General features: G+C 39.0%; 1 protein-coding gene across 12 annotated transcripts in view; it reads right to left on the bottom strand.

The window, feature by feature from the left end:
- The window catches only part of LOC145256500 (soluble guanylate cyclase 88E-like), a 957,444-nt gene that overhangs the window by 5,797 nt on the left and 927,819 nt on the right, over positions 1-23,828 (bottom strand). For all 12 annotated transcript variants that reach the window (XM_080115458.1, XM_080115459.1, XM_080115465.1 and 9 more), the window contains one exon: positions 20,260-20,349. In XM_080115458.1, the coding sequence (XP_079971584.1) occupies positions 20,260-20,349 (90 nt within the window). The remainder of the gene's footprint in view (positions 1-20,259; positions 20,350-23,828) is intronic.

Genomic DNA, 23,828 nt, shown 5'->3' with positions numbered 1-23,828 from the left:
TACAAAAATAATTCATTAATAAACAAGTAACATTTACAAAACATTATAATTACAGAATAAATAAACAAATAAAACAAATCCCATCATTGATTCCGCTTTCCAGGCAAAAACACAATGCAGATCGAGATAAGATTTCATTTTGAAAAGGAGCTTTACTTCGAAACATAAAAAAATGTAATCCAACACGATAATTTAGTGATCCGACGCACGAAATTGATAAGTAAATAACTATTTGAAAATTATCGGAAAAATAGCTTCAAAGTAGTTAAATTGAAAAATTGGAACTTGGCAGGCGTAAGTCGATATACAGTGCTCCTCTATGCATGCGCAAATATACATTTATGCGTTTACGTCAGTTAATTTATAAAGCATTGATATGCATGTCGTCTTAGCCCAGATGATAACGAATAACGCTGGATAGCTAAATGTCTTGGTTTCGATTCTAGCTGATGGCACCAAAGTCTTATGTTTTAAAAACTTTTGAAATCAATTCTATATATTGGGTACACTATAATAATTCCGTAATATTTTGTTTCTTTTTCGGAACAAATTAAGAAATATAATCGATTATTTGGAAGCTAAATTCTTCAATATATAGATATATATGAAATGCGTCGGCATTTCGCCACGGTACGTTCATCTTGGCGACGGGCATCATTGTCCACAGTTATACTGGGCAAGCAGTGGCTCCCACTAACAACCGTAGCTTGTTTTTGTTTTGTACAGTTGGGGTGGTGGTATACTTCAACAATGTATTTGAAAAATTCAAATGGCGACGGACTCTGTGTTGAATACGTAGGTTTGGAAAAAATGAGTTAAAAATAAAAAAAACTATACAAAATACCGAATATACGTTACTGTAACATAGACTGATAGATATTCGGTGGGTTTCTAACAGTATTTTGTACAGTTTTTTTTTTTCAGTTTTAACTCATTTTCTCAAGCTTACGTATTCAACACAGAGTCTGCCACCATTTGCATTTTTCAAATACATCGGAAAACACTGTTTTCGACCCGAATAAACACGTTACATTAAATAAAAACACTAAAAATTTATTCAGTAAGGTAGAAAAATAAATTATCTTGCCTTTGATAACATTTATTTGTTATATATTTGTTTTGTTTTTAACAGCGTTTTCGAATCTATGTGTATAGTAATACAAACCCGAACTTTGTTCTGTAAGATGTCACGTCACGTAAGTGTGAACTATTATAATATTGTTGTTCATAGAACTTTGCAATTTCAAAGTGCGAACACGAATTGATACATTGCAACAGTCTTAACATACATCGTTAAACCAAATCGAAAAAACAAGAAATAAATGTTACCAAAAGATAACTTACTCTTCTGCCTAACTAGATAATTTTCTTTTTGAGTTTTAACTTATTTTAAAGTGAATTTTAAGTTTAAAACACACGTAGTGTCGAGTTATTAAGTTAGGACGACCGTAAGGTGGCGGAAATGAGGATACCATATTCTGAGTCGCGATAATCGCTTGAAAATCGAAAATTAAACGAAGTACTGATCGAAACCTACATGATACATATCATGGTGGCATCTATTGGGTGGGTTTCTATCAGTATTTTGTATCATTTTCGAAGTTTGAGCTATTATTGAGTCGTTTCAGATAATCGTCCCATGTCAGCCACTACTACTTCAAACTTAAATAATAAATGCTTTAAAATAAGGCAAACTACTAAGAACTTATTCATGTAGGTAAAAGAATGGGGCTATCTTGCCTTTGGTAACGGTTATTTGTCGTATATTTGTTTCGATACAACTTTTTCGGTTTGTTGTAGTAATAAATGTCTCAATAATAATAATAATAATAATAATAATAATAATAATAATAATAATAATAATAATAAAAATAATAATAATAATAATAATAATAAAAATAATAATAATAATAAAAATAATAATAATAATAATAATAAAAATAATAATAATAATAATAATAATAAAAATACTAATACTAATAATAATAATAATAAAAAAAAAAATAATAATAAAAATAATAATAATAATAATAATAATAAAAATAATAATAATAATAATAATAATAAAAATAATAATAATAATAATAATAAAAATAATAATAATAATAATAATAATAATAAAAATAATAATAATAATAAAAATAATAATAATAATAATAATAATAATAAAAATAATAATAATAAAAATAATAAAAATAATAAAAATTATTATTATTATTATTATTATTATTATTATTATTATTATTATTATTATTATTATTATTATTATTAATGTGAAGGGGGACTATATGCAAAAACAAATGTTAGCTAGTGCGAAAAAAAAAAAAAAATGCGTGGCTGTCTGGAAAATTCTGAGCTTTTTTGGGAAGATTGAAATAAAACAAAATTATTATGTCACCTTGCGTGCTACTATCGAGTCCCACCCCCTAAATGATTAGGAGAAAGAGAAAAAGAAATATGACAAAAGAGGAAATAGGTTTATCGGGTAAACAAAATTATAGGAAATAGGGTTGGTAAAAAGACAATAGATAGGAAGTTGTTCACCAAGGCACACAAAGGAGAGCTGATATGGGGTTGATCAGGTTGTGGCTATGATTTGACAATATGTTTTAGGGTTATTTTTTTTAAAGGAAAGTCGGTGCATTTTGCAGCGGTTAGAAGCGGTTTGCAAAGCTTAGTGTTTGCAGCATTTTACGACAGTTCCAGTTGAGGACAGTTGCCAATTGTACACAATTGACAACAGGTACGAGTTTAACTTAGTAGAACGCAGATCGTAGCTCAGAGCAGATGGAGAGGGGATGAATTGATCAACCGACTGACGAACAGCCTAGATAGAGCATAGACGTTAGCCTTAACGTTCAGAGGGTCGATAGTGTCTCACACCTACCAGCGTTCAACTAACACTTATAGAAAGTGTCGATAGGGTCTGTATTTTTCTATTTATTTGTTTTATTTTTTTTCATACTTGTAAATCCGTGCACCCCCCCCCCTTGGAAGCTGCCAATGTGAGAGACAACGACACGGTAGAACCAGAGAAGACGAAAGAAAATAAATCCACGGCACACAACATTAGGGTTGACGACTGTTGTCGAGTGAGATAACATGTGATTTTCTCACACAAGCATTCTACTCAGGATTTTTTTTTTTTACAATCATCACATATCAAGACCAAAAACCACTGAAGGATAAAAGTTAATAAAATGGAATGATTATCAGCTGAAAAATGGTGTGTGGCTGGGTTATTTTGTTTCACGGCATATCAAGCCTTTTTGAGTTATTCGATGCTGAACCCGTAATTTTTGAAAAAAAAAAAGAGAAACGTTTTCATGCGTCAATTCCCTCATATCCTTAACCAGTCATTCATGGTTCTTGGTTTGGTTATTTTGAAAAGGAAAATTTTTGTTTTTGACTTTGCGGAACATAATTGAGTTTTGCAAAGGAAAAAAAAAAACAAACTAACTTCAATGTTTGGTGCATTTTAGGAGAGGGAGCCGGTATCTTCAGGCAGCCTGATCTGGTAACTCCAGTGAAAGGTGGCGAACTTTCAATAGCATGAACAAAGTTTGATTACTATATCGGTCGGTTTAATGACAGGTATTTGTGTACATTGGATTTAAGGACGACTATGTTATAATATGCAGGGAATCAGACCCGCGGTAATGTGTTCCTCAGACGGGAATTCATTGGGGAGGTTTATTTATTTTTTATGGAAATCGCTCCAGACAAGGTATAAAACCACCTGATGTAAGGAGCTCGATGCCTCTGTTCAGTCTCGAAAGACAATGGATACCCCCTGTAAGGATAGCTGCGCGAGTAATTGTGAGGCAAGGGTTGCGCAATCTCCAACTACACCTCTCCTTAATCAGAACTGCTTGAGTCTCGTGTCAAAGAGAAATACTAGACGACTGAAAACAATGCCGAGATAAGCGGAGCGCACATACCCAAATGGTCACCTATTTTAGTACTGACTGGGCTTAACGTTGCTTAACTTCAGTAATCTAATGGGAACCGGTGTGTGAATAAGATTGAAAAGGTGATTATCGCAAAGACAGGAGATGCCTATTGGCTTTAGTCTTGCAAAGATTAAGGTTATAATTAAGAGGAAAACAGTCAGCAGGAAGAAAGTTCCACAAGCCTGCAGTTTTTTACAAAGAAGCTATTGAAATAGGAAGCTGTATTACTATGAGGTATTAGAACAGCGAATTAGCGAAGACCACTAGATCAACTCGTCAAACGAGCTGGAACAAAGGAAGCAGGGAATAGATAAACAAATTCTGAAAAACACATGCCATAATAGTACTTATAAAAAACACCGAGACTAGAAACATCACGTCTTTGAGAGAGGGGTTGCAGTGAAAAAGATATTAAATTGCAGATACGTTTCTGCAATTTATCAAGAAACTTTCAAGTGGGACAAAGATTCTCCAGTCCAAATATGACAGCAGTATTCCACACATGGGCTAGAGAAGGAGGATAGTCTCAAGCGAGAGAAAGCTTTTAAGAGCGATCGAGAGAACCGACTTTACGAGAATCAGAAAGAGCAATGGATCTAATGTATGTGTAATGTTGTACCCTTGTACACACGTTGTACACACGTGGCCTCAGTCGCAAAGTTGACAAAATAACAGGAAATAATTCCGACTCGATTTTTGCTTTGTGCAACAACATTCATTTCTTCGTCGTTACAGCCGTGACGTCACCCACGTGACGTAGAACGCTCTCGACGTCTCTCCCGAGATTTCGAACGTTATCTCGTCTCTGTAAAGATTTTTGTCTTTCTCTTTTGTTATAGTCCTTCCCCCACCGGTGACGTCACTTCTCATGCATTTACATACGTGCATCCGCGCTATGCTACATATGGGTCCCAAGAAAAAATTTGATGAAAAAGTTTTAGAATAGATGTCTCATCAAGATAAAGCTATCCATAAGAATCTCGGGAAGGAAAAGGGACACGTCTACGACTGAAAGACACGATCTGAGTCTTAACAGTATTAACCGAAACAAACCATTTTGTACTCTAATCAACAACTGAACTCAGATCAACTTCTAGGGCAGTTGCACATTTCACCTGATCAGAAGTAAGAATAAACACCAGATTTGAGAGTGATGTCATCAGCATAGATATTAATTTTCTGAATAATATTCAATGGAAGGTTATTTATAGATATATATAAAAAGAAAACAATTTGAGGCTTAGAATAGAGCCATGTGGAACACCAGAACGGATAGGAAAAAAAGAACAAGGAGACACCATCCAGAGTTAAGATATTTTTTGACATTGGAATTTAAGACGACCATGCTATAACCTGCAGGGAAATAATCTTCACTTTTTTGATTGACCTATTCCGGTCATTGAAATAGGGGAAAATCTCATTTTACTCTATACAATTTCACGGCTTATCAGTGTGACCATCTATTATTACACAAACACAAATAATTTATTATTTTACTCTTTGCTGGGAGTGCCTGCAAGCCATGGCAACCTTAGGGACAACTGTTAATATCGCTCAGAATTTTCCAGTTCTCCTGAAGGGTTATTAAAGAAAACGCACACCAAAAATGTAAACGGATTAAAGCACACACGCTGTGTTTTTAGGACACTCTTAGAGAAGAGAATGTTAGTTAGTGTCTAGGATTAGCATCTTACCAAGAACCAGAAGAAGAGATTCGGCACCCAAATCATTTTTGCAGCTGAAAAGAACAGATTTTTCTTGACACCATGTGTGACGTCACTCAAACGCAATCTCTTCTCAAGAATAGACAAAGCACATATTTTTTGACATGTAGACAGTATCGTAAAATTCAATAATTTTCAATTTATTATTTACCCGTTTTTCCGTTTTCTGTGAATAATAATACGGCGACGAATATTTAATGTTTCGAGGGTACACCTCATTCTCAAAAGCCGAAGTTCGCTTTTCTCGGAAAAAACGTTTTCTTTGTACATGAACCAGAAATGGAAATATCTGCGTGATATGCATAAAAAAATAATGCGTGCATTTATTTTTGTTTGTTTTATTTTTTATCAATCAACCGATTAGTGTGAATATATATTTTTACTTCGCTTTTTAGTTTTAATGCACAAGCAAATATATGCTTTCTCCGGTCGAACATGTTTGATTAGGCAGCGAAGATCACATAATTGTGAAAGAATTTCATACGATAACGTAGTTAAAGCAAAATTAATTGACTTCGGCTATTATCGCTTACGTATGAATTCATGTTTTGATACATGACGTAAGTCATAAATTTATGACGTCCCGTCAAAGCTAAAATTATTTTGCTGACGGTTTGTTGTAAGCTCTTTATATGATAGAATCAAAGACTGAATATTTTCAAATTACTAGTTCTTTTCTTTTGGCCTTTTGGCCAAGATCAAAGTGTAGTATCTGTTCCGGCAGATACTGCAAGCTATGACTAGCAAAGACCAGATGTGGGGGCAGCCCCACATGCCTGACCTTTAACCAGCTCCCATTTCCCACCTCTCGGGAGCTGGTCCCCTTTTCCCTTCCCCCTCCCTTCACTCCTCACATTAAAAATTGGCCTTGTGCCTAATTTGCTCGGTGGGGGAGCAAATAAATACCATCTGTTCCGGCAGATACTGCAAGCTATGACTAGCTATGACTAGCAAAGACCAGATATGGGGGCAACCCCACATGCCTGACCATTAACCAGCTCCCATTTCCCACCTCTCGGGAGCTGGTCCCCTTTTTCCCTTCCCCCTCCCTTCACTCCTCACATTAAAAATCGGCCTTGTGCCTAATTTTCTCGGTGGGGGAGCAAATAAATACCATCTGTTCCGGCAGATGCTGCACTTAAGATAATTTGTACCAGTCAATGGAGGGGAAACCCTCTATACTGGGACAATTATTATTTTTGGTAACCAGAGTGCCCCCTTTTTGCCTACTTTTAGGGGAGCTGGTTTTTACCTCACATTAAAAACGGCCTTGTGCCTAATTTGCTCAGTGGGGGAGCAAATAAATACCATCTGTTCCGGCAGATACTGCACTTAAGATAATTTGTACCAGTCAATGGAGGGGAAACCCTCTATACTGGGACAATTATTATTTTTGGTAACAAGAGTGACCCCTTTTAGGGGAGCTGGTTTTTACCTCACATTAAAAACGGCCTTGTGCCTAATTTGCTCAGTGGGGGAGCAAATAAATACCATCTGTTCCGGCAGATACTGCAAGCAAAGACCAGATGTGGGGGCAACCCCACATACCTGACCTTTAACCAGCTCCCATTTCCCTCCTCTCGGGAGCTGGTCCCCTTTTTCCCTTCCCCCTCCCTTCACTCCTCACATTAAAAATTGGCCTTGTGCCTAATTTGCTCGGTGGGGGAGCAAATAAATACCATCTGTTCTGGCGGATGCTGCACTTAAGATAATTTGTACCAGTCAATGGAGGGGAAACCCTCTATACTGGGACAATTATTATTTTTGGTAACCAGAGTGCCCCCTTTTTGCCTACTTTTAGGGGAGCTGGTTTTTACCTCACATTAAAAACGGCCTTGTGCCTAATTTGCTCAGTGGGGGAGCAAATAAATACCATCTGTTCCGGCAGATACTACACTTAAGATGATTTGTACCAGTCAATGGAGGGGAAACCCTCTATACTGGGACAATTATTATTTTTGGTAACCAGAGTGCCCCCTTTTTGCCTACTTTTAGGGGAGCTGGTTTTTACCTCACATTAAAAACGGCCTTGTGCCTAATTTGCTCAGTGGGGGAGCAAATAAATACCATCTATTCCGGCGGATGCTGCACTTAAGATAATTTGTACCAGTCAATGGAGGGGAAACCCTCTATACTGGGACAATTATTATTTTTGGTAACCAGAGTGCCCCCTTTTTGCCTACTTTTAGGGGAGCTGGTTTTAACCTCACATTAAAAACGGCCTTGTGCCTAATTTGCTCAGTGGGGGAGCAAATAAATACCATCTGTTCCGGCAGATACTACACTTAAGATGATTTGTACCAGTCAATGGAGGGGAAACCCTCTATACTGGGACAATTATTATTTTTGGTAACCAGAGTGCCCCCTTTTTGCCTACGTTTAGGGGAGCTGGTTTTAACCTCACATTAAAAACGGCCTTGTGCCTAATTTGCTCAGTGGGGGAGCAAATAAATACCATCTGTTCCGGCAGATGCTGCACTTAAGATAATTTGTACCAGTCAATGGAGGGGAAACCCTCTATACTGGGACAATTATTATTTTTGGTAACCAGAGTGCCCCCTTTTTGCCTACTTTTAGGGGAGCTGGTTTTAACCTCACATTAAAAACGGCCTTGTGCCTAATTTGCTCAGTGGGGGAGCAAATAAATACCATCTGTTCCGGCAGATACTGCACTTAAGATAATTTGTACCAGTCAATGGAGGGGAAACCCTCTATACTGGGACAATTATTATTTTTGGTAACCAGAGTGCCCCCTTTTTGCCTACTTTTAGGAGAGCTGGTTTTAACCTCACATTAAAAACGGCCTTGTGCCTAATTTGCTCAGTGGGGGAGCAAATAAATACCATCTGTTCCGGCGGATGCTGCACTTAAGATAATTTGTACCAGTCAATGGAGGGGAAACCCTCTATACTGGGACAATTATTATTTTTGGTAACCAGAGTGCCCCCTTTTTGCCTACTTTTAGGGGAGCTGGTTTTAACCTCACATTAAAAACGGCCTTGTGCCTAATTTGCTCAGTGGGGGAGCAAATAAATACCATCTGTTCCGGCAGATACTACACTTAAGATGATTTGTACCAGTCAATGGAGGGGAAACCCTCTATACTGGGACAATTATTATTTTTGGTAACCAGAGTACCCCTTTTTTGCCTACGTTTAGGGGAGCTGGTTTTAACCTCACATTAAAAACGGCCTTGTGCCTAATTTGCTCAGTGGGGGAGCAAATAAATACCATCTGTTCCGGCAGATGCTGCACTTAAGATAATTTGTACCAGTCAATGGAGGGGAAACCCTCTATACTGGGACAATTATTATTTTTGGTAACCAGAGTGCCCCCTTTTTGCCTACTTTTAGGGGAGCTGGTTTTAACCTCACATTAAAAACGGCCTTGTGCCTAATTTGCTCAGTGGGGGAGCAAATAAATACCATCTGTTCCGGCAGATACTGCACTTAAGATAATTTGTACCAGTCAATGGAGGGGAAACCCTCTATACTGGGACAATTATTATTTTTGGTAACCAGAGTGCCCCCTTTTTGCCTACTTTTAGGAGAGCTGGTTTTTACCTCACATTAAAAACGGCCTTGTGCCTAATTTGCTCAGTGGGGGAGCAAATAAATACCATCTGTTCCGGCAGATGCTGCACTTAAGATGATTTGTACCAGTCAATGGAGGGGAAACCCTCTATACTGGGACAATTATTATTTTTGGTAACCAGAGTGCCCCCTTTTTGCCTACTTTTAGGGGAGCTGGTTTTTACCTAACACTAAAAACGGCCTTGTGCCTAATTTGCTCAGTGGGGGAGCAAATAAATACCATCTGTTCCGGCGGATGCTGCACTTAAGATAATTTGTACCAGTCAATGGAGGGGAAACCCTCTATACTGGGACAATTATTATTTTTGGTAACCAGAGTGCCCCCTTTTTGCCTACTTTTAGGGGAGCTGGTTTTTACCTCACATTAAAAACGGCCTTGTGCCTAATTTGCTCAGTGGGGGAGCAAATAAATACCATCTGTTCCGGCAGATACTACACTTAAGATGATTTGTACCAGTCAATGGAGGGGAAACCCTCTATACTGGGACAATTATTATTTTTGGTAACCAGAGTGCCCCCTTTTTGCCTACTTTTAGGGGAGCTGGTTTTAACCTCACATTAAAAACGGCCTTGTGCCTAATTTGCTCAGTGGGGGAGCAAATAAATACCATCTGTTCCGGCAGATGCTGCACTTGAGATAATTTGTACCAGTCAATGGAGGGGAAACCCTCTATACTGGGACAATTATTATTTTTGGTAACCAGAGTGCCCCCTTTTTGCCTACTTTTAGGAGAGCTGGTTTTTACCTCACATTAAAAACGGCCTTGTGCCTAATTTGCTCAGTGGGGGAGCAAATAAATACCATCTGTTCCGGCAGATGCTGCACTTAAGATAATTTGTACCAGTCAATGGAGGGGAAACCCTCTATACTGGGGCAATTATTATTTTTGGTAACCAGAGTGCCCCCTTTTTGCCTACTTTTAGGGGAGCTGGTTTTTACCTCACATTAAAAACGGCCTTGTGCCTAATTTGCTCAGTGGGGGAGCAAATAAATACCATCTGTTCCGGCAGATACTGCAAGCTATGACTAGCTATGACTAGCAAAGACCAGATGTGGGGGCAACCCCACATGCCTGACCATTAACCAGCTTCCATTTCCCCACCTCTCGGGAGCTGGTCCCATTTTCCCTTCCCCCTTCCTTCACTCCTCACATTAAAAATCGGCCTTGTGCCTAATTTGCTCGGTGGGGGAGCAAATAAATACCATCTGTTCCGGCAGATGCTACACTTAAGATAATTTGTACCAGTCAACGGAGGGGAAACCCTCTATACTGGGACAATTATTATTTTTGGTAACCAGAGTGCCCCCTTTTTGCCTACTTTTAGGAGAGCTGGTTTTTACCTCACATTAAAAACGGCCTTGTGCCTAATTTGCTCAGTGGGGGAGCAAATAAATACCATCTGTTCCGGCAGATGCTGCAAGCTATGACTAGCTAGGACTAGCTATGACTAGCAAAGACCAGATGTGGGGGCAACCCCACATGCCTGACCATTAACCAGCTTCCATTTCCCCACCTCTCGGGAGCTGGTCCCATTTTCCCTTCCCCCTCCCTTCACTCCTCACATTAAAAATCGGCCTTGTGCCTAATTTGCTCGGTGGGGGAGCAAATAGATACCATCTGTTCCGGCAGATACTGCAAGCTATGACTAGCTAGGACTAGCTATGACTAGCAAAGACCAGATGTGGGGGCAACCCCACATGCCTGACCTTTAACCAGCTCGCATTTCCCACCTCTCGGGAGCTGGTCCCCCCTTTCCCTCCCCCCTCCCTTCACTCCTCACATTAAAAATTGGCCTTGTGCCTAGTTTGCTCGGTGGGGGAGCAAATAAATACCATCTGCTCCGGCAGATACTGCAAGCTATGACTAGCTATGACTAGCAAAGACCAGATGTGGGGGCAACCCCACATGCCTGACCATTAACCAGCTCCCATTTCCCACCTCTCGGGAGCTGGTCCCCTTTTTACCTTCCCCCTCCCTTCACTCCTCACATTAAAAATCGGCCTTGTGCCTAATTTGCTCGGTGGGGGAGCAAATAAATACTATCTGTTCCGGCAGATGCTGCAAGCTATGACTAGCTATGACTAGAAAAGACTAGATGTGGGGGCAACCCCACATGCATGACCATTAACCAGCTCCCATTTCCCACCTCTCGGGAGCTGGTCCCCTTTTTCCCTTCCCCCTCCCTTCACTCCTCACATTAAAAATCGGCCTTGTGCCTAATATGCTCGGTGGGGGAGCAAATAAATACCATCTGTTCCGGCAGATACTGCAAGCTATGACTAGCTAGGACTAGCTATGACTAGCAAAGACCAGATGTGGGGGCAACCCCACATGCCTGACCTTTAACCAGCTCCCATTTCCCACCTCTCAGGAGCTGGTCCCCTTTTTCCCTTCCCCCTCCCCTCACTCCTCACATTAAAAATCGGCCTTGTGCCTAATTTGCTCGGTGAGGGAGCAAATAGATACCATCTGTTCCGGCAGATGCTGCAGGCTATGACTGGCTATGACTAGCTATGACTGGCAAAGACCAGATGTGGGGGAAACCCCACATGTCTGACCTTTAACCAGCTCCCATTTCCCACCTCTCGGGAGCTGGCCCCCTTTTCCCCTTCCCCCTCCCTTCACTCCTCACATTAAAAATCGGCCTTGTGCCTAATTTGCTCGGTGGGGGAGCAAATAAATACCATCTGTTCCGGCAGATACTGCAAGCTATGACTAGCTATGACTAGCAAAGACCAGATGTGGGGGCAACCCCACATGCCTGACCTTTAACCAGCTCCCATTTCCCACCTCTAGGGAGCTGGCCCCCTTTTTCCCTTCCCCCTCCCTTCACTCCTCACATTAAAAATTGGCCTTGTGCCTAATTTGCTCGGTGGGGGGAGCAAATAAATACCATCTGTTCCGGCAGATACTGCAAGCAAAGACCATATGTGGGGGCGACCCCACATATAACACCTTGGTCAATGTAGGGGTAACCCTTCATACCAATTTTCACTATCCAGCTCCCCTACTCCCCGGGGAGTTGTTCCCCATTTCCCCTTCAGTCCTCACATTAAAAATCGGCCTTGTGCCTTATTTGCTCGGTGGGGGTGCAAATAAATACCATCTGTTCCGGCAGATACTGCAAGCTATGACTAGCTAGGACTAGCTATGACTAGCAAAGACCAGATGTGGGGCAACCCCGCATGCCTGACCTTTAACCAGCTCCCATTTCCCACCTCTCGGGAGCTCGTTCCCTTTTTCCCTTCCCCCTCCCCTCACTCCTCACATTAAAAATCGGCCTTGTGCCTAATTTGCTCGGTGGGGGAGCAAATAAATACCATCTGTTCCGGCAGATACTGCAAGCTATGACTAGCTAGGACTGGCAAAGACCAGATGTGGGGGCAACCCCACATGCCTGACCTTTAACCGGCTCCCATTTCCCACCTCTCGGGAGCTGGTCCCCTTTTTCCTTTCCCCCTCCCTTCACTCCTCACATTAAAAATTGGCGTTGTGCCTAATTTTCTCGGTGGGGGAGCAAATAAATACCATCTGTTCCGGCAGATACTGCAAGCTATGACTAGCTATTACTAGCAGAGTCCAGATGTGGGGGCAACCCCACATGCCTGACCTTTAACCAGCTCCCCTTTCCCACCTCTCGGGAGCTGGCCCCCTTTCTCCCTTTCCCCTCCCTTCACTCCTCACATTAAAAATTGGCCTTGTGCCTAATTTGCTCGGTGGGGGAGCAAATAAATACCATCTGTTCTGACAAATACTGAAAACAAAGACCAGATGTTGGGGTAACCCCACATATCAGACCTTGGTCAATGTAGGGATCACACTACAGACCAACAGTTACTATCCAGCTCCCATTTCCCACCTCTCGGGAGCTGGTTCCCCTTTTCCCTCCCCCTCCCTCTCTCTCCACACCCTGGTGTCCAACTCTGTCCCGTGGGGAGATATTGTAAAAAATAATGATCATTTATTATAATGATAATAGAAAAGAAGGCAACAAAGGGAGGTCACTGTCATATTCCTGTCCAGTGTTTTTTTTTTTACATAGGACTCACCACATTATCAAGGCCAAGAGGCCACTCAAGGATAAGGGTTAAAGAGTGTACAGTAGAAATTGGACAATATAGTAATCATTAGTAATGAAAATTCGGTAAATTTGATAACTTATATGGAACGGCTCATCAAGAACTTATTTACGTTAGACTTGAAGACAACCATATTGTACTCAGCCGGAAAGCAGGAAAACGGAAGACAATTTCATAGGCGTGCAGTTCTAAAAAGAAGCTTTGTTCATGGAATCTACGTTTAGGTTTAGGCACAGATAAAGAGTGGGGGGAATTATTGATAGTGTTTACAGCTAGACGAGTGTTTCTTGTGAAAGTTTGGCGAGAGGGGGACCATAGATTGAAGCTCAGTCGAACACTTTCCATGAAAATAACGATAAAGCAGAGACAAACTCGCAACATCTCTTCTGTGAGATAGAGGTTGCACACATTAACACATTGGTCTTTTGAAAGCGAGATTTGTAATTTTTTTGAAACACTTTAACCTGCAATAATTGTATTAGGCCTTTTTCAAAGTGCAACGTATTACTAAGGAAGGAACAATTAGAATATTACGTAGATAGCTTTTAAAAAGCAGTAAACAGTCAAATTTCACTAAAATATATATATGTATATCGCATATATATATATAGTCTTGGAAGTTTCTTTAAAAACATAAAAAATGTCCTTCGTAGGAAAATCATTTTGCCAGTAAGTCAACTAATTTCCTGTATCGCTGTACCGTTTTACTTACATGAACAAACAATAGTACCAATGTTCTTAAAGGGATCATCCATTGTTTACCATGAAAGACTGTTTCGGGGATTTAAACATAAAACAGTATATTTAATCAAATTATATAAGTTATTATGATTATTATATATATATATATATATATATATATATATATATATATATATATATATATATATATATATATATATGAATAAAAAAGAATACGAAAAGTATAAAAGCTTATAACTTTTCTTTATTCGTTATATATATATATATATATATATATATATATATATATATATATGAGAATTCTATTTTTTGTTGTAATCTAATTTTAATACATATTATTGAGAAAAATAAGTTATTTTTTAAACCATAATAATATTGATTATATATATATATATATATATATATATATATATATATATATATATATATATTAAGACTGACATGTGAGGGGGAGAAATTTTCGTTGTATAAAGCGTTGTACAAATATTATTTTAGGAGAAAGTTGATTGACGTTGCGCGATTGTTGACTGACGGTATGATGCTAAAACTGTCCCTTTCAGCTGCCAACATTAGTTGGGGGTGCCGAACCTATGCTTGGTCCTTTAGCAATGGCAAAAACCGTCTGTAGCATCTTTCAACGGAGCAATCTCATTCCGCGTTGATGAAACCTAATAGGTAAAATGACTGCTGGTATTCTCCCTAAAATTAAAGAAAAACAAATCATCAAAAATATAATTCAATCATAAAAAAAACTAATTCTACGAGTATCTCCGCATTTGTTGTATGTACTTCGACACCAAAGATGATACGTTTTCGATCTTTAAGTTTAAAGCCACATATTCCATTTCGCTGTTACGTGGTAAAAAGATTGTAACAAAGCCACTAACAGGTATGCAGATGACCATGTCGTGGCGTAAGCATTACGTTACAACATGGTCGAAAGAAGACAAAGGAAAGAAAAATCGAGAGGAAAAAAGCATGCGTCAACGCAGGATGAGAAAAAGGCACGCGTCGACACTGCAGAGTTTCTTTTTTTAAAAACTTTTAACCACGTGGCGGATGACAGAAACATTTAAACAAGATGCTTGACTCATTTATTCTTCGGGGTGGGACAAATTACAGACTTAACAGTTGATTATACCTGCAGACTAAGCAACTAATATTGTCGCAGGCTTGGAAAACACGTGTCGGGCGGCTTGGTGTGGAAACGACCGATAATAAATACCTTCCCTTTTAGATGAAACCCCCCCAAACAAAACAAACAAACAAACAAAACAAACAAACAAAACAAACGCGCATCAAATTTCTTTCTTTGATCGCTAGAATTCTATACACAACAGACAACACCGTTAAGATGTATTGTGAAAGGGTCTCCCGCTCAGGTCAGCAATTGACTTCTGACTTTCGTTGTGATCATCTAGTCTACCGGGAGTCCTTCTCATATGTCCTCAGCGTCTCAGCTTCGTGTTGATTTCTGCTTCACCGGAAAAACAAAACATACTCAGGTTTTCTAACTACGAAAAAGTTAATCTCATGAAAGTTCAATTTTTTTTTTTTTACATATGTATAACGTTCAGTTCGATTACACCAGAAAATATCAAGATTTTCCCAAAATCTTATTCTCCGTTCTCACGATGGCGGTCAGGATGGACGGAGGGAGTGTGGTGTCTTTCGGGAGCGTGTGTTTTTCTCAAGATTTGGCTTCAATCTGTCTGTTTCGACCCGAGCACTCGCTCTTATACTAAGGTGACGGGGTGGGTCTGGCGATCTGATAAACCAATCAGGGCCCGAGACGTTTTCTACAAAATCCCCAGATACATTTTGTGTGTGTGCATATCAGCAATTCGTCCGCAGTTTGTAAATGTGGGATCAACATGAAATCCTTTCACACGACCTTAAAAGATCAAACCCTATCAATTTCTCCACTCAGAAACCCAAAACGTCTGAGCCGGGGTTCCTCAGGCCAGACGAATGTCATCGCTCCTTATTCTAACATTTCCTGTCATTGTTTTAAACAATAAGAATATCTCTTTCTGTCATTGTTCCAAACAATACAAATATCTGTCAGTTTTTTTTATCAAACCCAATAAATTCGTCCCTTTTTATAGATCACCTGCCACTGTCCGGGATTCAATTAACGTTTAACGGACAATCTTAGCATATTTACCCGGTTTTACTCAGGGTTTTAGGGGATTTTAATCTCCCCAATGGAGAGCAGTATCGCTCCTCAAGACGGTCACGTCATAGTATTAAAACGTTACAAAATTCGCGATAACATGCACTACAATGTAACAAAATTGCAACTATAAAATGATGTGTTAAATTCAAGCAACATCTTCCGACGCTTGCTGCGTGCTTTTCAGACTAAAATCAAACATCATAAAAAACGTATCTAATACAGAATATTCCCCCAATTTTTCATATTTACTATTAATATTTATTGAAATTAAAAACAATATTTTAGGTATACTTTTTTGTAATGTTTGATTTTAGTTACTTTGCTTGAATTTAACCAAATGATGTTTCAATGCTTAAAAGGAAATAACGTTTCTAGTATAAAGTTATCTCTCCAAAGAAATTTCCAGTACGACTTATCTGCCCCTGATTTGATCGGACGACAACAAAATGCGAAGATTCAAATAGATATGCTTACCAACATTAGCTTAGTAACCCTCCTCATTTTCACAGTAATTCGATTCGTTGTAAAATGTTAAAATTATTAAATAAATCATTTATTATTGTTAATCTAAATAGAATCGTTTTCATCCAATTTATTTCTTCATAATGTGCGTCTTAACATTCACAAACAACCTCATAACATATGCAAAGTGCCAGCCGTTTCTCTCTATATACATCTTAGAATAGTGAAGAATCGTCCAATGTATATATCTCCTTGATCTCTGTTTTGACATCCCTTAAGGTGGACGTGTGCAGGAAGTTAAATTTCGAACCACCTGCACTTGATGCAGTTGATAGCTTCTTCGGCGACAACTGTTGAACTTTCAAAGGTTAAACAACTTCGCATGTCTGCATGTGCGAAACGGAGGTTATTTTAAATTTCAGGCTGACTACAATGCAAAAAGATGCGTGTGAAAAAGCTGCGGACTTCGTGGAAGCCGAGTGTAATGAAACTGCAGCACCCTGACTTGTAAAATGACACATCAAGAATAAAAGTATATTTTTTTAATGACAAACATGTCTTCATCTCATTTGGATTATTCGGTTTAATGCTATCATCGTGAGTGCTATTTTCACAACGTTTCATTTGATGTAACCTCTCATCTTCAAGTCTATCTTGTCGAACTTGAAAATCTGCACAGAATTTTGAAAGGATTCTTTTTATTCAATCCACAGGAGTAACATACTCTCGTTCCGTCAGCCATGGCTGGCTCGAAGTCCTAAGTAATTTGCAATTGCATGTTGCCTTCGTTAGTCCCATGAGGTGTTTTGTCACACCAATTTTGCTTAGGTGTTCATAATTCCTAGTTGGCAACTTATTTCTTTTCTTCTTACCCTGACTCAGTGAGCGTATAGTACACATGGCATGGCGCAGTTGTATCTGAGTTTTCCTTGGAGGGAGACGTTGCTTTATCCTTCTGGGATGTCCAGTCATCCCAGTTGACTAACGTAAGTATGATTTTAGTACAAATAAACTTCATTCTATGCTTGACTTGTCCACCAAGTTTTAGCCATCAATGCTCAATAGTCTTTGTTTTTATCGCCGTTCAATGATATGGGTGGGCACTTTGGTTTTCGTCTCATCAGTAGAAAGTGTTATCCTGAATGGGATTCACAACCGTCGGATTGTGATCCTACAGATATAAATCTGTAGGTCTATCTAAAATAATCTTCACACTTGAAGAGGATCATTGCAATAAAAAAAAAGAAGAGTGTGTCAGTTATTAACAACTTTACACGTTCTACCCAGGTGCACTCAGTATTGAACAATGCAGAGTTTTTCCTTGAATGTCAATAAAACAAAGACTGTTGGATATTTATGATTTAAAACTTGGTACATAGGCCAGATATAAAGTAAAGTTTATTTGTACCAAATATGATCATGCAGAAATGCCTATGAATTTTATTAACAGTTTCATGGATAACAGTTTTTCGTTTTTTTGCGGGTGGGGGTGGGGGTGGAGGAGATATCCATGTACTTTTGCAGTAAGTAATCCAATAAGTGGCTGTTATGCTTGACCTGTGTTTGTTACCGTTCAAACATCTCTCGAAAATCCATGCCGTCCGGTACCGTCGAAAAGGACCAAACAAAAATAAATAATTCCGACTCTGCTTTTCTTTCTGTTTTAACAAGTCATTTATTACCATTACTTTCCAAACAATACCTGCTTCTTGTTTTTTCTAACTGTTCATTTCGTCTGCCATGAGATTAACAAAACCCTGCCGTCTCAACACCAGCTTAAAAGTCTTTCGCTGTCACTGCATGGCCATACGATCATCTCACCTGGATGCGTTTTTTCTTTCTGCTCTGACCTCACACTGGTATTAAGCAGCCATTTCTCGCCTTCGACTCTAGCGTGGACTTTGCTTCTTTCATCCGACCACGTAGAATATTTTTTTCTTTTGTCTTCTGACGGAAACTCACGCACACTTCCTAATTTGCATATGTGCTTTTTTTATGCTACTGCTGGTAATATCTTCGCAAGCCAGCTATCCTACTGCTGATATTTTCCCACGCGCTCATACGCGCTCTGTTACAGATATGACGTAAATAGTTAATGTGTTTCGGCGTCAGGTAACCCTAACTAAGATGTCTGTGTGGCCAAAGCACCTGCCCATTTGGTATGATTGTTAAATGAGTCTGCTAAAAGGCCGGGATATCGGAGTTCCATTCTCGACTGAGTCATACCAAAAATTCATATTTGATGATCCCTTATTAAAGACTGAGCATGTAATATCTTCTTTTATTTGCTTCCTCTAGAAGGTGAGACACAAGGTCAGATGTGTGCGTGCTGAAAATATTTCTGTGGAACGAGCTGGATTCCAACTTTGAACACTCAAGTTTTTAAGTCTATGTCGTTAACTACTTAGCCACTATCACCCAGCATCTTGGTGTAATAGCAAATGAAAAGTAAGCCTTCGGATTGCTCTCGACTACTGTCGATCCATTTATTTTTATGGGTTTTTACTGGGCATTAATATCTTACGTCTTAAAATAGATGAGTCTTGTTTCGCCTTTCAGTAACGATTGTGATGTTATTAATGACTAGCAGTGTGACCCGACGTTGCCCGGAATTGAGATTCAACAAATGTTTCACACTCTCATAGTTGTATTGCCATCGAAATTGGTGAAATCGACCATTTTTCAATCAAATCGATTGATTGCCTGCTTTAAGTAGGAACTCATCGCATCCGGAACAGGCTTCACATATCCTCTCTTGCAGTGACTTAGTCCGCAATACATTGTATTTTACATTGCACTGTAGAGAGTCTACTGGTGATTTTATAAAATTATTTTCATATATAATGGCTTGCAGTAAAGTTTAAAATGCAAAAGTCAAGTATCATGGTTCAATTGTGCTATAAACAGAAACATTCATTTCGACCGCGCCTCTGTTGTATCAACCGACATACTGTTGAGTTTTTATGCCGGATCTTTCTGTTTGTGCGGCAATAAAACTTCTGAAAAGCACTTGTTATGTTAGGCTGTATAAGGATGTTAACTGTGGTCAAAATCACATGTTCCTTCTTTAATCGGATTGTTTCGATTATCGATTATCAATACTTATCGAAGACATTTCGATAAAAAACCTACCTTAGAACAGTGCCGGGCACATAAAGTACATTTTTGTGAAATTTAAAATAAATCGGCCCAGCCATTTAGGAGTCCACGGAGAATGAACTCTCACACACGCACGCATACACATACAAAAAGTTCCTTTTATATAATAGGAGAGATATTATGGTTATGTTTTTGGTCACTGCACAATACCTATTCTAAGTCACTCGTACAATGTATTTTGAAAACGATTGATTGGGTTAGGGTTTATTTTACCATATTTTAGTTATTTAATGCCGAAACAGGACGCATATTAAAAATAACTGACCGTTTGATATTTTTGCCACGTGTTTGTGTGTGCAGCGTGTTTGTGGCGTTGTATGAAGGTCATTTTGTTTGCGGGTTGTCCCAGTGGTATGTGCAGGCGCAACTCCGCCCTCCTCCCACGAGAAAAATAAGATAAACCTACCTTAACTTTTATCACTTCTCTTGCTTCCAAGTCGTAAACTCCTTCGGGCAATCGCTCTTTCGTGGCTGCGCTGATATGAATTCTCATCGCCTAAAAATAAAAAAAAACAAAAAATAGAAGAAACGAAAAACAAACCAATATTCAATAAACGACCTCCATGTTAAAATTGTGTCCGAGATGGGTATATTTGCTGATGACGCCACGTTCTATAATAGACACGAGCGGGGGGGGGGGAGAAAACGAATGTACACATATCCAAGGCAGAAACCTTAGAAAACCATACCCACTCAGTAATGGACGGAGGGCGTAAATGGATAATAACATTTAATGCTACTAAGACAAAGCTACTTTCCTTTAAGAATTATAAGAAACCTTCTCAACTACCGATAGCCATGACAAATGACGCTCTACCTGATAACTCTTTGTTCAAACTCCTCGACTTAACATTCACAGGCAACGTGAATTAGAGCAAATATTTCGAAGAGATTACTCCCTCTAACGTGCTAGAAAATTACTCATACCTTCATGTATCCTATATTTTTAAAGAGCCACAATCGCATACCGTGACATTCCTGTCCTGAGCGTCGCCGAATCACCCAACGACCAGATGTCATCATCAGTGTCTAGACTTGCAGTGCGCGGGTCAAGAATATTTGTAAAGTCTCAGCCTGACAACAACCTATTGTACAATCAAATTAACCCTTTCGTTAAGGGTGCGTATGCGTACGCGCGGGGGCGGATGCCACGTGCGAGAGATTGAAGAAATCAAAAATTAGTCTTGAATCAACCTCCGACAGAAAAGAATTGTATCGACCCCGGCTGACCGTCTTGAAAGGCGAATAGAAATAAAAATGGGACTTTTTTTTATTTCTACAGAAACACTTTGGAAAAAGAAGAAATATAAAAAAAATAAATCGATTTTTCGAATTGTCTCAATAAGACCTTAAACGAATCATTTGGTCCAAGAGCCTAAAAGCCGGCTCGAAATCGGAAACTATTGTTGTGTAGTTATATCATAAAGGCGGATCGTGTGTGATCGTCTAATCAGAGTTAACGTTGTGTGATCGTCTAGTGGTCCAGTCTGTTAAATCATATGTTCATATGCCGTTGTGTGTGTGGTACATGTATTTTAGACATACCTTCTGCGTCGTCGTTGTTGGTCCATCTGGATTCATCTCGTGTCTTGGAGGGAGACTGGTACCTGTTTAGACAAAGATTCAATCGCTCCAAAACGATGAATTGGTTTTATAGTTTATTTCACTTTCCAGATGTCTCGCAGAAGGATTGGAAGTGAATCTCTGGCTTGCGTGGTACACGTCAGCGTCCCCCCCAGTGAAGGGGAGGAGACGTCTATGAAGCCGTCCGTCGCCTTCTAAGTCCCAACCAAATCTTAACGATTCAGCTAACCTGATCACGTGACTCACACGCAATCCGATCAGCTGAACCTGACTTTCGGTTAACGTGTCTACAATACAAATTTACCCCCCTTTCTCTCTCTCGATCTATTCTCTAACACTATCTCTGAAAGATATGAACAGAACGCGGACGCACATTTGTTGCAATGTGAGTGTCTCCTCACGAGTACAGAATGCACTTACGCATTTAGGACAGTGGATTTGACATATTATTCAATCATCGTGCGTCCAACGCATTCAAGGAAGTCACCATATTGTTATGCATTTCAGAATCGAACATTTAAAGACTTTATCTATCTGGACATGCAATCAGGGAAAAGGATGAAGAAATTTGTATTTCTTCTTTGTTTAATCTCGATATTTTTATCTGTTGTTTGAAAAACTTGTTGGGTTGTTCTGTTCTTCTGAAATTATAATTTGAACGACTTTAAAATTGTCACGCATCAGCCCACGTGGCGACTCCTATTTCTTTTCGCAGACGTGACAACTTTGTGTCTCGACATTGCATCTTATGATCAAGAACCTTGAGTGACTCATTTCTTCCCATGATTATCGTGGTTTCTATTATTTCTTCGTTTTTTTTTCCTTCTTCGTTACTTGGTTGAGTTTTATAAAAACAAAATAAGAACCAAAAAATATATTAAATATAATTTGGACTACGAATAAAAAAAATGAAAAAACAAAACAAAAAAAAAAACAAAACAAAAACAAAACAAAACAGCAACTTTAATGTACGGTGATATCTTCAGACAGCCTTATCTGGTAGACCACGATGAATATAAATAGAACATTCAGAGCAAAATAAAGCACTTAATCTACGCCAAAGGGCTATAACTTTTGCCCGCTTTCTAAAACCTTTTATATAATTATTCGCAATCTCACAACCTTAAACATTATCCTCTATTTCTACAAAGCCACAATCCATGCATAGAGTATTGTTTCCATACGTGGCCATACATGCGACTGGTGAACTCTTATGAATTTAATGTTCCTTTGACACTTTCTCCTTCGGAGGAAGCCGGTTCAACCCGCCTAGAGGCGAATTATTTAATAATTTGTATATGTGATACTAGCGGGGGGGGGGCGGTTTTGCCTGGGCGTAAATACGCTTAAATATGATATTTGAATTTGCCCAGATTTCGTATATATTGTTATAAAGTCGTGATTTCAAAAGTAAGAAAAAAAAATACTTAGGTGCCATCAGCTAGAATCGAAACCAACATTGTAGCATTCAAAGCTGGTAACGTTACCACTGTACCAACGTGACACGCACGTAGAGTGATTAAAAATTAAAAAATAAAAATAAACTAAGATGAATCTACAAAATGTTTAAGAATTTTTTTTTTCAATTTGGACCAATTTTTGACCATTGAAAAACAATTTAAATCAATTTTTGACTACTGAAAAACAATTTAAATCAATTTTTGACCACTGAAAAACAATTTTAATCGGCTAAAAACACATAAAAGAACGGGCCGTAAAAATTCAATCATTTGAGTCCCCTAGTGTCGCTCTGCGACTTTTAGTTTCGGAGGAGATGGAGTTTGAAAATATGTAGACAGACAGAAAGACAGACCGACAGACAGATTTTTCTATATTAAATTATTATACTTAAAGTATTTGTTTGTCCCCATCTCAAGTTTTAACGTCGTGACGTCATCTCTAACAGGCTTTTACAAGCTTTTAAACTTTTTTTTCCTTTTACACCCCCAAACACCCGGCCAACGTTTTTTTTTTTTTTTTAAACAGGGTTGTTTTGATCCACCTTCCCCCCAACACACACACCTCCAAACACCCAGGCAACGCCGCGCACCCCCCGCTAGTTCTATATAATTATTTGTTCCCTCACGGCCTTAAACAGTATGCTGTGGGGATTCACCTATATACAATATATATAAACCTCTCTTAACGGTATAAATAAAAAAATGCTGTTTTCTAAGTCAGAATGTACCTCTATAAGTATCCTGTACATCTATAAGGCCATCATTCGCTCATGTCACACATGGGTTGGTGCATCTGCTACTAGTCTCTCACTCCTGGATAGGGTCCAAAAGAGAGTCGCCAGCCTGATAAATCCTAAGTTTCAGCATATGTCCCATCGACGAAATATTGCACCCCTCTGCCTGTTTTACAAATATTTTAATGGTGAATACT

This window comes from Euprymna scolopes, chromosome 32 (assembly GCF_053919585.1).
Source record: "Euprymna scolopes isolate OS-2025 chromosome 32, ASM5391958v1, whole genome shotgun sequence".
Lineage (NCBI taxonomy): Eukaryota > Metazoa > Mollusca > Cephalopoda > Sepiida > Sepiolidae > Euprymna > Euprymna scolopes.
The sequence above is the reverse complement of the archived record's forward strand: the minus strand, read 5'-3'. Positions and strand labels throughout refer to the sequence as shown.